Source organism: Pinus tabuliformis, chromosome J, assembly GCF_031772625.1.
Source record: "Pinus tabuliformis cultivar Carrire ecotype Pingquan chromosome J, CPIR1, whole genome shotgun sequence".
NCBI lineage: Eukaryota > Viridiplantae > Streptophyta > Pinopsida > Pinales > Pinaceae > Pinus > Pinus tabuliformis.
Window position 1 is genome coordinate 262,400,478 of NC_142295.1, and position 12,344 is coordinate 262,412,821.

Here is a 12,344-nt window from a genome sequence, read left to right on the forward strand (position 1 = left end):
TAGTAGATAGATGAGATGAAGGAACTTACTTGTAGTCTTTCGCTTCCTTGATCTCCTTTGAATTGCTCCTGTTTCTCCCACTTGAACTGAATCTGCTCAATTGGTAGCCGTGTCAACAGAAACAAAAACGAAAATGATCAAAGCATACATGATCTATCTACTATAAACCAATGGAATCGACAACATTGAAACACATAATCATCATAGATATGAACAAGAATATGAGAAAATGAATAAACAACTGTATTAATGTAGAAGGAAGAGTTTCACCCAATACGGTTCAATCCTATGTCACTCATCCAACTTCAGTCCAACCCTCGTCACACCAAAAGCACACCAATCCAGTAGCATAACATTGCTTGACATGAACTCAAATCTCAAACCAACAGAATTTCTCTACAATCTTCAAATTCTAGCCCCCTTGATCACTATGATGAGTGGTCAATTTATAGGGAAATGGAGGTGGTTTTGTCATAAATTGGGCATTGAATGGCCTTCCAAAATTGGAGTTAGTTTCCATGGAGCAAGGGATGAGAGGATAGGAGGTTAATTGATCCATAGCCTATCCAAATTCAAGCTCATAGGATGAGATAAGAGCTGGGATCCTTCTAGAATGATCTAGAATCAAGGAATATTCCCAGAACCCTATGCAAATTTCACTCATTCTCGCCCAACGCAGGTGTAAGTGGGCCTAAGTGCACTGAAGTGCAGGCCTGAATGGGCCTACCTGCTATGCAATGCAATTACCCCTAACCAAGGCTGCGCTGGTGTCCCAAGGAGGCATTTCAGCAAGGTTTCAGGCTAGGAAACTTTCATGGATGGAAGCATTCAATGAGATGACTTATCTAGGGCATGTAGCATTTGAATTAGGGTTTGATGAGCCCTAATTGTACTGATTTGAATGTCGGGAGTGATGTGCCCAAATAGACCTATGACAATATGGTATTACATTGGGAAACATACACAAAAGACTTGTACTAGCAAGAATCTCATTATCCTCACATGCTGACACTTTGATATGGAATGGAAAAGGTATTTTTGGTAAGCTATCGACAAAGGACGCCTATTGTTTTATTGTAAACTCATTTGATTATGATGATAGAATATGGTGGATCAGAAAGATCTAGACTTAGAAAGCATTATTGAAACTCAAAATATTTACTTGGCTCCTTTTGAAGGGTCATATTCTTACATGAGACAATATGAAGAAGGGGGGTATTAGTGGGCTTGGTAAATGTGCCATGTGTTTAGTTGAGGAGGAATCAATTCAACATTTATTCTAACTTTGGCCTTTTGCTAAAAATATTTGGGAAGGGGTGTTGCATCTTCTTGATATCAATTCAATTTGGGTTTCGACCTCTATCAATGATTGTTTGCATGATTGGATGACTAGACATCACACTTACAAAGCACTTCCATTGTTCATCTTCTGGTGCATATGGAAAAGAAGAAACTCAAACATTTTTTAGGGGAAGGTGGCTTATCTCCATTTGAGTTGTGTGCAAGTAGTTGCTTACTTCATGGAGTCTGATCCAGAGGAGAAAAATAAAATTATTAGGAGGATCCAATTCCATGAACTTGCTAATTCTTTTCCAAATGCTTATTTTGATGGGGCTTCAAAATTGTCACACTGTGGGAGTGGAGGAATTATATTTTTATCAAAGAAGCACAATTACAAAATTTTCTAGGAAAGTGGAGAGGGTACAAATACCCGCACAAAATTAATTGCTCTATGGGGCATATTATTCTTTGCGAATAGGCAAAAGATTGCCTCTTTAACAATGTTTGGAGATTCCAGAATTTGCATTAATTGGGTAAATGATAAGGAGACACTTGAGGTATCATCTATCCACAATTGGAAGTAGAAGATCAAGACCTTGGCATCGTCTTTCAGGAATATCACCTTCCACCATATATACAAAGAATTAAGCAAGGAAACATATCTATTATCAAAAAAGGTGTAGGTCTACTAGTGGACATAGGGTAAGTGTCATTAACAAGCAACTAACAATATGAGTGAGTAGGTGTCATTAACAAGCAACTAATATGAGTTTTTATAAATAAATTTCTGTGTGATCATTAGTTTTTTAAACTATTACAGAAACAATCTCTATATATAGTGTAAATATACATCAGAATTAACACTCTTTTTTTATTGATCTAATCATTGCACCTCTCTGTAAACAGTTTCATTTTTAATGAAAAATGTTGGTTTTTCGAGTGTTCTTGTTGATGTAATAGCTTCACCTTCCTATTAAGAATAAATATCACCTAAAAAACTTATCATCCATTTATGTAATCGTTTAAAAATATTTGATTTAACAAAATTCGATTTATTTTTCAGACGTACAAACTAGCTAATTATCACATTATGGTTCCAAATTCGTAAATTCGTGATGGCGATACTGATGCAAGGCAATGTATCAAAGCAATGGGAGTGAAAGCCAAAACATGGAAGCTATATCATCGTCTGCAAAGTTATCACTGCATAAGAACGGGTGTTGGCATCTCCACTTCGATCGGTGTGGAAATGGCAGACGGTGTTTCCCTCGACTCCAACAGCTATGCTTTTCTGCTAAAGAGATGCACCGCCGCCAAAGCCCTGGCTCGGGGTAAGCAGATCCATGCCCACATTATCAAGACTGGACTTCAGGTAAACATGTTTCTCTGGAACATCCTTATCAACATGTATGCGAAGTGCCAAAGCATGCCGGATGCACGCAAAATGTTTGACAAAATGTCTGAACCAGATATCGTCTCATGGACTGCCGTTATTGCAGGTTATGCCCAGCAGGGGCACGCTTGCGAGGCCCTCAAACATTTTTGCCAAATGCAGCGGGGGGGCCCGATGCCGAATGAGTTCACTTTCGGAAGTGTTCTGAAAGCCTCTGCCGGCATAGCAGCGGCTGAAGAAGGAAAGCAGATCCATGCCCATGTCTTTAAAGCTGGATTGGAGCGTGAGGTTTTTGCCGGGAGTGCGCTAGTTGACATGTATGCAAAATGCCAAAACATGGCGGATGCACGGCAAGTGTTTGACAAAATGCGGAAGCGAGACGAGGTTTCATGGGGTGCGATGATCTGTGGGTATGCACAGAATGGGTGTTCCGAAGAGGCTGTCAGGATATTTTACGACATGAAGGGCGTAGGGTTGAAGATGAATCCCTTCGCATTATCAAGTGTTCTCAGGTACTAACATTCCGCACCGTTACTAATATGGTTTAGAAACCGTTTGTGGGTTCATTTTCTTCTGGTTGTTGTCTTTATCTTGCCTTCTTAGTAACAAGCTTATAAAAAATCTTAGTGGCATATCCCTCATTGAAGATTTAGTTTCACATTATTATGCCTATCTATGACTATCAATCAGGGCATGCTCCAGTTTAGCGACTCCGGAACAGGGCAGGCAGGTTCATGTCCATGCCATATGCTCGGGATTGGAATCAAATGCCTTTGTTGGGACTGCCCTTGTAGACATGTACGCCAAATGTGGTAGCATAGAGGAGTCAAGCCTGGCTTTTGATAACCTTACGGAACCTAACCTTGTGTCTTGGAATGCCGTGATTGTAGGATATGCCCTGCATGGGCATGGAAGCAAGGTGCTTGAATTGTTTGATCAGATGCAGGAGTCTGGCATAAATCCTGATGAAATTACGTTTATTGGTGTTCTCTATGCTTGTGCACATATCGGACTAGTAAATCTAGGTTATCACTATTTTAATTCCATGACTCGAGATCATGGAATCAGACCGAGAATTGATCACTATACTTGCATGGTTGGCCTTCTTGGCCGAGCTGGGCATCTCACTGAGGCAGAGGTTCTAATTAAGGGAATGCCATTTGCTCCTGATGTTGTGGTATGGCGGGCTTTACTTGCTGCCTGTACTGTCCATGGCAACACAGAGCTTGGAAAGCACGTGGCACAGCACATTCTAGACTTGGATCCACAAGATCATGCATCATATGTAACGTTGTCGAATATGTATGCCGCAGCTGGCAAGTGGGATGATGTAGCAAAAGCGAGAAAATTGATGAGAGATAGGGGGGCTAGAAAGGAGGCAGGGCGCAGCTGGATTGAAGTCAGAAATAAGGTTCATTCCTTTATGGTTGGGGACAAACAGCATCCGCAGATGCAGGAGGTCTATGCAAAGCTGGATAAGCTGACTGAACAAATGAAGGAGGCAGGGTACACGCCAAATACAATTTCTGTTCTGCATGACGTGCAGCTAGAGGCAAAGGAATCCTACCTCTCCTACCATAGTGAAAGGCTGGCAATTGCTTTTGCACTCATAAGCACACCTGCTGGGTCTCCTATTAGAGTAATGAAGAACCTTCGTGTGTGTGGTGATTGCCATTCTGCAATCAAATTCATCTGTAAGATTGTTGGCCGCGAAATTGTTTTAAGAGATTGTAACCGCTTCCATCACTTCAGGGATGGGATATGTTCTTGCGGGGATTATTGGTGATTCAAGTGGGACAAGTAGTCATGGGGATTTTCCATTTATTCGACAAAGAGCTATTTTAACACAGTCTGAGAACTAACACTACTTGTTTTGAATCTGAACATGATATTTGAGCCTTTAAATATTTTTGAGAACCATTGGAGATTCAAACAGGATTGATCTTTAATTATAATGGAAAGGCTTATGAAGACCACTGCTTTTCTAGACTACTGGAGGCACAAATATGAAGGTGATTCAGGGTTTTATGGTTTTTCGGAAAGCTTTATCTACTGCTTGCAGATTGTAAACTAATGAAAGAACCAAAGGATTGATGTTCTGTCATGGTGTCCATGTCAGCCATGGAAAATCTCAAGTTTATCAGAAGACATGCAGGAAAAATAAATGTTGCACATAAACTAATAACTTCAATAACATTTAACAAAATAACAGACTTTTGTAATGTAAATAATGTGCTTTGTCCTGTGATATACGAGGTCTTTGCCATTTTCTAAACTCTGATAGTGTCAGTAATGTTTTCTTTTAATGTTTTGGCATCGGTTTATGATGGAATGATACTGAAGTTCCCGAGCTTTGTATCAATTTGTCTGGACAGGTCTATTTTTAAGAACCGTATTATCTGATTGCTGCTCAACATTTTAAGTTTCAACAAGTTGAAATAAATATTGGCAATATCAGGTTATGTTTTCTACCGAAATAGGGTGATTTCTGTTGAATTTCCACGACCTTGGATCTAGGTTAGAGTCTTATAATCACTGATGCTACCAAACCAAGAATCTCAACCATAATCTACTATGCACAGTGGAAATATAACGCAGTAAATCACATATGCACAATATACCAAGTTTTAAACAAAATTGTACAATAATGCACAATCATCAATCTTCGTTATATTAATCCAAATCTGATAAATACAACTGTATGGTTTACAAGATACAAATGACAAACATCGCTGCAGCTTCTATGTCGTATCTCGTCCTGCCGGTCCTTCGCTTCTGTACTGCTCACTAGTAGTGTCTTAGTCCATCAAGACATCTACACATCAAGACTCCAAGAGGGTTGCCTCCTATCACTGTCACATCTGCTACAATGAACACGGGCTCATCAACTGCTCTCTGGGTTGGCCAATTTCTGAGTTCCAATCTGTCACGCTAGCAACAACTTTAGTCCATCAAAGTGTTGCACTTCGGCACCGTCCTTCACCCAATCTTCTGCTGCTCTTCATCCTTCAAGATAACTTGTCTTGGGCTACTTTGAGTAGCCAACATGCTACCCTCCAATCAGCTCTACGACACCCAATCAACTCACTGTCGAATCTGCTCTTAGGAAAGACTCTTCTCCTCCTCAGAAGACCCTCCACTTGGCATCAACAGGTTGCTATGCAATATGATCCAAATCTGGTCATAAACTATGACCCAACATCCTCATACTTATACTTGAGCACTGGTGCACTATTGCAGTCCTGCAACTCTGGTTAGGGCATCAACATACACCCTAACAACCACCTCGAAACACTGCAACAGTCCTTGAAAAGAGTGTGGCTTACCTCCCTTGAGAAGTTTCTTTCCTACGCTGTTTGTGCTATGGAACTGTTGTAGGAGTATGGCCTTACAACGCTCCACAACTCATCCAAACAATCCTGCATCCCACTGTAATTACAACAGGGATTTGTGGGCTTCAAAAAAATGAGGTAATCCACCCTAAACTGCACCAGAGCAGCCCAGAATTTACGCTGATCTTTGACCTTATTCCCTGCTCAAATTCGGACCCAAAACAGTGAAGAATAACACCTTAAATCATGCCTAGATTTACCTTTAGGCCTACGGCCCACCTCCTGTAGCAGCTCGGCCTAATCACAGGTGTATTCTTGCCCAAACAAACCCTTAAGTCCTTTGCCCTCCTTTTGAGCTCGACCACATTTCACAAAGAGATCTATGAGATGTTGCACACACATGGATGCTCTAAATGTCCTCAATACACTTCATATTCATACACATATGAAGGCTCAACGTCACATTTGAAGTGACACTTATCAAGTTGGCCTACTCGACAACTAAATTAATTATGTGAACTTCAAAAATTCATCTCTCTAATGACAACTCGGATTCGGACGAGTTTCGATGTGTTGGAATCATCTTTCTGAGCACTATGATCCTCATCCATGACATGTTGTGAATCCATCATGGTTTTGCCCCAAAAACGCGATGGGTGCCAAAACCCCACACTTGGGTTCCAAGCCCACAAGCTGCCCTTGTGGCGCTTTATCCTCCAAACCCCGAACCCTAGGGCATGGAGTACAAATCAACACTCCCTCTTAGTGAGTGAGGTACTTCCAAGACTAGGAAGTATCTTGTCATCATCATCACAACTCGCAACACTTGCCCAACTCTTGGTGCTCACAATCGCAGCAATCCCTGTATGGTGAACTACACCCTTCTCGAAAGTGTCGTTGTCACTGCCAGAGGGAACCTGTTTTTTCTTCTTATACTGTAACTTCTTCCACTCTTTCCATGTTTCCTTCCTAGTAGTTGTAGGAGAACCCTTGCTCACCACTAACCATGCACTCTTCTTGGGTTGCAGACTCTCCCTCTGAATTTGCAAGCTCCCTTTCAAACTAGACTCTTTCTGAGTCTCTGGAACCTGGACCTTCTTGGAAAAGTGTACCTTCTTCTCGAGAACCTGTGCCTTCTCCTCTGAAGCCTGCACCTGAACCTGCACCTACACTTTGTCCTGCGTCTCTGGAACCTGCACCTGTTCCTGCTTCTTTCCATGATCCTTAGGCTTGGCAATCAACCTTTAGAGACCATGCTCTCTAACTCTGAGTACAATCCCATCAGACTTAGAGCCTCTAAGCCTGAGTCTTGCCTTTCCATCTTGGAGCAAGACTTCAACCCCCTTCTTCTCCACCATTGAGACGGAGAGCACATTATATCTGAGTCCTTGTACAAACAATACATCCCAGACCCGCATCATACATCCTGTCTCCATTATGAATGGCACAACATTCGACCCTCAGATCTCCAATTGACTCTTGTCGCCCAACACCATGTGCAATTTCGAGTCCCATCTAGCTAGAGTCTCAAAAATATTATGTGACCTTGTCATATGCTTTGTTTCACCACTATCCACATACCATCCATCCTCTTTGATAGTACTGTGCGAGAAATGAGAAATCATAGAAAAATCCTCCTCTTCGTCTTCCAATCTTCTAGCGAGCTCATCCATCTTTGCTTTATTGGCAATAAGGGCGGCCTTCTTCCCTTTTCTTTTCTCATCATCTCCCTTCTTCTTCGGACATCTCGACGAAAAATGACCCATCTCGCCACAGTTGAAACACTTGACTTTACTCAAGTCCTTCTTTTGCTTACCCTTCATTCGTGATGCAAGTGCCACGTCATCATCTGAAGCTTTTTGCTTCGGCTGAAGATCCTCGTCTCGCAACTCTTCCTGAATGAAGTCATCCCACAACCTATCCCAGTTTGGCAGCTTCTCCCTGGCAACAATTCCTTTGATGAAGGGCTTCCATTCCTCGGTGAACCCTTTCAAGGCAATCCTTACCATATCTCCATCTGAGACAGTCACACTGATGGCAACAAGCTCATCTTTGACCTGAGACAATCTTGTCAGATACGAGGTCATGCTTTCACCCTTTAACATTTTGGTGGACTTCAACTTATCTTCCAATACCAATACTCGGTTCTCGTTCTTATTCTGGAACAAATTCTGAAGAGACATCCACATCTCATGTGTGGTGTTCTTCTTAGACAAATGAGGTATTAGGGCATCCCTCACACCATCAAGGATGATCAATCTCGCCCTCACATCCAAATCTTCCCATATTTCCAGCTCCTCAGGGTCGGTTGGATTTTTGATCTCTTTCTCGGCAAAATCCCAGATCCTGTTGATCTGCAATATCAACTTGGTCCTTTCCTTCCATGGACTATAGTTGGACAACCCCTCCAACCTATCCTCATATCAGATACCTGGTTGCAACTTCGACATTGTAGTGAACCCTTCACTCACAATGTGACCAACTCCCTCTCAAGCTGTACTTTACTGTGCACAACTCTGATTTACTTACTTCCAAAGTAGCTCAGACACACTCTGATACCATGTTGAATTTCCACGATCTTGGGTCTAGGTTAGAGTCTTATAATCACTGATGCTACCAAACCAAGAATCTCAACTATAAACTACTTTGCACAACGAAAATATAAAGCAGTAAATCACATATGCACAATATACACAATTTTAAACAAAATTGTACAATAATGTGCAATCATCAATCTTTGTTATATTAATCTAAATCTGATAAATACAATAGTCTATGGTTTACAAGATATAATGACAAACTTCGCTGCAACATTTATGTCATATCTCGTCCTACTGACTTACTTCCAAAGTAGCTCAGACACACTTTGATACCATGTTGAATTTCCATGATCTTGGGTCTAGGTTAGAGTCTTATAATCATTGATGCTACCAAACGAAGAATCTCAACCATAAACTACTTTGCACAACGAAAATATAAAGAAGTAAATCACATATGCACAGTATACACAATTTTAAACAAAATTGTACAATAATGTGCAATCACCAATCGTCGTTATATTAATCTAAATTTGATAAATATGACAGTCTATGATTTACAAGATATAATGACAAACTTCGTTGCAACTTCTATGTCGTATCTCGTCCTACCGATCCTTCGCTTCCATATTGTTCAGTAGTAGTGCCTTATTCCATCAAGGCATCTACACGTTGAGACTCCAAGAGGGTTGCGTCCTATCACTATTTCAAGTCATGTCTGCTACAATGAAAACAGGCTCATCAACTACTCTCTGGGTTGGCCAATTCCCGAGCTCCAATCTGCCACGCTAGCAACAACTTTAGTCCATCAAAGTGTTGCACTTCAGCACCATCCTTCACCCAAACTTCAGCTGCTCTTCGTCCTTAAAGATAACTCATCTAGGGCTACTTTGGGTAGCCAACACACTGCCCTCCAATCAGCTCTATGACACCTAATCAACTCACTGTCGAATCTGCTCCTAGGAAACATTCTTCTCCTCCTCGAAAGACCCTCCAATTGGCATCAACACGCTGCTATGCAATCTAATCCAAATCTGGTCATAAACTATGACCCAACATCCTCATACTTATACTTTAGCACTGGTGCACTATTGCAGTCCTGCAACTCTGGTTAGAGCATCAACATACACCCTAACAACAACCTCTAAATGCTACAACAATCCTTGAAAAGAGTGCAACTTACGTCCCTTGAGAAGCTGTTTTCCTATGCTGTTTGTGCCATGGAACTGTTATAGGAGTATGGCCTTACAACCCTCCACAACTCATCCAAACAATCTTCCGTCCCACTGTAATTACAATAGGGATTTGCGGCCTTCAAAAACGTGAGGTAATCCACCCTAAACTACACCAAAACAACCCAAAATGTACACTGATCTTTGACCTTATTCCCTGCTCAAATTCAAACCCAAAACAATGAAGAATAACACCTTAAATCATGCCCAAATTTACCTTTAGGCCTACGGCCTACCTCCTGTAGCAACTCGGCCTAATCACAAGGGTATTCTTGCCCAAACAAACCCTTAAGTCCTTCGTCCTCCTTCTCTTGAGCTCGACCAAATTTCAGAGAGAGATCTATGAGATGTTGCACACACATGGATGCTCTAAATGTCCTCAATACGCTTCATATTTATACACATATGAAGGCTCAACGTCACATTTGAAGTGACACTTATCAAGTCGGCCTACTTGACAACTAAATTAATTATGTCAACTTCAAAAATTCATATCTCTCTAATGATAACTCGGATTCAGAAGATTTTCGAAGCGTTGGAATCATCCTTCCAAGCAATATAATCCTCCTCCATCACATGCCATGAATCCATCATGATTTTGCCCCAAAAACATGATGCGTGCCAAAACCCCACACTTGGGTTCCAAGCCCACAAGTTGCCCTTGTGGCACTTTGTCCTCCAAACCCTGAACCCTAGGGCTTGGAGCAAGCTACACAAATCAATTATTTCTATTGAAGTAGGTTGGGTTATTTTAATTTGGGACAAGTATTTTGTGTCATTTAGCGGTGGTCCACATCTTATCGCACATATATTATTGTGTTTTATATGTTCAAGGAATTTGAGCACTCATAAAAGAGGCTCCAGATTTTTGAATGAATGCAAACTAAATTGTCAGTTAAGCAACAGACTTACATTATCAACAATGGAAATTCTAGAAGGTGGAAACAACGCAGGTTGTCAAAATGTGTTGTTTGTTGGATGGATGGAAATTTTCTAATTTCAAACATTATAGATACTAGTAGTTACTGAATTCGTGCTTGAATTCAATAACATTGAAATTCAAAAAAATCATCGAAGCAAATCTTTTTTAACCAAAGTCTATCATTAAATTTGAATATAAAATAATAATAAAATATTCTAAATTTAATGTAATTAGCGATAATTCATAAAGTTTACAAATATGTACATATTCTACCTCCCTTTAGATTTGAACTTGTAACCTACCTCCTATAATAAAAAAACACATGTTTTTGACAATTAAATTAGAGAAATATGTGTGTGCGTGTGCGTGTGTTAATTTTAATAACATAGTAGTAAATGCACAATATAAAACTTATCCTATTTTATCAATATTGTTATAACATAATATATATTATAAAACGATTCAAATTTGGAATTTAGGGCACTATATACGATGGAATTTACAACAATAGAAGCCATATTACGAGAATATACATTGTTAGAGTTGGATTTTCCAACATCTCATTTCCTTATGAGCTAAGTATGGTGAGTTGTATGTTCACATAGGGACTTGCATCTGTTCAGTTGTCGTAGTTATCATTATCCGACAATGGGTCTACTCCATTGTTATATAATGGAGGCTTTCTATGTACTTTAACACAAGCTTGTGAGTAATCAAATACCCATACATGGTATCAAAGCAGGCGATTCCTACCCTGCTTAATTATTCTTTTTGAGTTTTTATTTTTATTTTTATGATGTGAATGGTTTTTTTGCTTTAGTGTGTTTTCTAGATCTACAAATATGTCCGATTGATGATGGTTCAATCTAATGTAGATCTTAAATTTTTAGTTTTAATAATGGAGCATTTGTTGTGAGGCATTGAGGCCAAGGGTCATTTTATTGGTGCTGGCACATCAATTGAGGTGCATCACTGATATACCTCTAGCAACTCGTGACGCTGTTCCATGAATATCGCCATTGGATTTTGGTCTTGGAGATCGTATGCATGATTTTTCTGTGAAACTCTTTCTTTTTTACAATTCATTCTTCTTTGTTTTGGTGGTCACCATTAACACATTTGCCAACTTTTTTTATCAAGATGGGTAAAATATTGCAGGAGCTCTATGAGAAGAAGGAAACGAATGAACTTCATAAAGAGGTTCTTCAGTTACAATCAATGGTAGTTGTTTTGTAAGCAGAGAATGCAACTCTTAAGAATAGGTTGCAAATTTCAATCACCGAGAAAATCCAAAAGGTTGACCATTTGGAATCAACCATGGGAAAATTTCTCCAGATGTTTGCAGATGAATTCCAAGAGAAAATTGACCTCCTTGATGACTTGCAGGAGGAAGTTGAGTCTTTTTATGACTCAAATTTGAAGAAACAATTGGAAATGCAAAATAATTAACATATTATGGAGATTAATTGTTTAAAGGAAACAATGTTGGAACAACATCAACTTTTGTCATAACAGTTGATTGAGAAGGATGAGGTTATTCAACAACTGCAAGAGTCTAAGTAGGAACTTGAATTGGAAGTTAGTTGTCTTCATAAATTTGAGATGGAGACAATTGATGTTAAGGTGACAAGCTCTCCTTCTTCCACA

The 12,344-nt window shown here is 40.0% G+C and overlaps 1 protein-coding gene across 1 annotated transcript; it reads left to right on the top strand.

Annotated features, from left to right (window-relative positions):
• Positions 1-2,231: 2,231 nt before the first annotated feature.
• LOC149226775 (pentatricopeptide repeat-containing protein At3g24000, mitochondrial-like) lies at positions 2,232-4,949 on the top strand. The gene is made up of 2 exons (XM_089377601.1): positions 2,232-3,186; positions 3,365-4,949. The coding sequence occupies exons 1-2, from the start codon at positions 2,432-2,434 to the stop codon at positions 4,458-4,460; spliced, it is 1,851 nt and encodes a 616-aa protein (XP_089233727.1). The 5' UTR covers positions 2,232-2,431; the 3' UTR covers positions 4,461-4,949.
• Positions 4,950-12,344: the final 7,395 nt, after the last annotated feature.

Coding starts and splice junctions, on each gene's coding strand:
- LOC149226775 (XM_089377601.1), top strand. CDS start 2,432: ATGGGAGTGAAAGCCAAAACATGGAAGCTATATCATCGTCTGCAAAGT. Junction 3,187..3,364: donor GCATTATCAAGTGTTCTCAG/GTACTAACATTC, acceptor ACTATCAATCAG/GGCATGCTCCAGTTTAGCGA.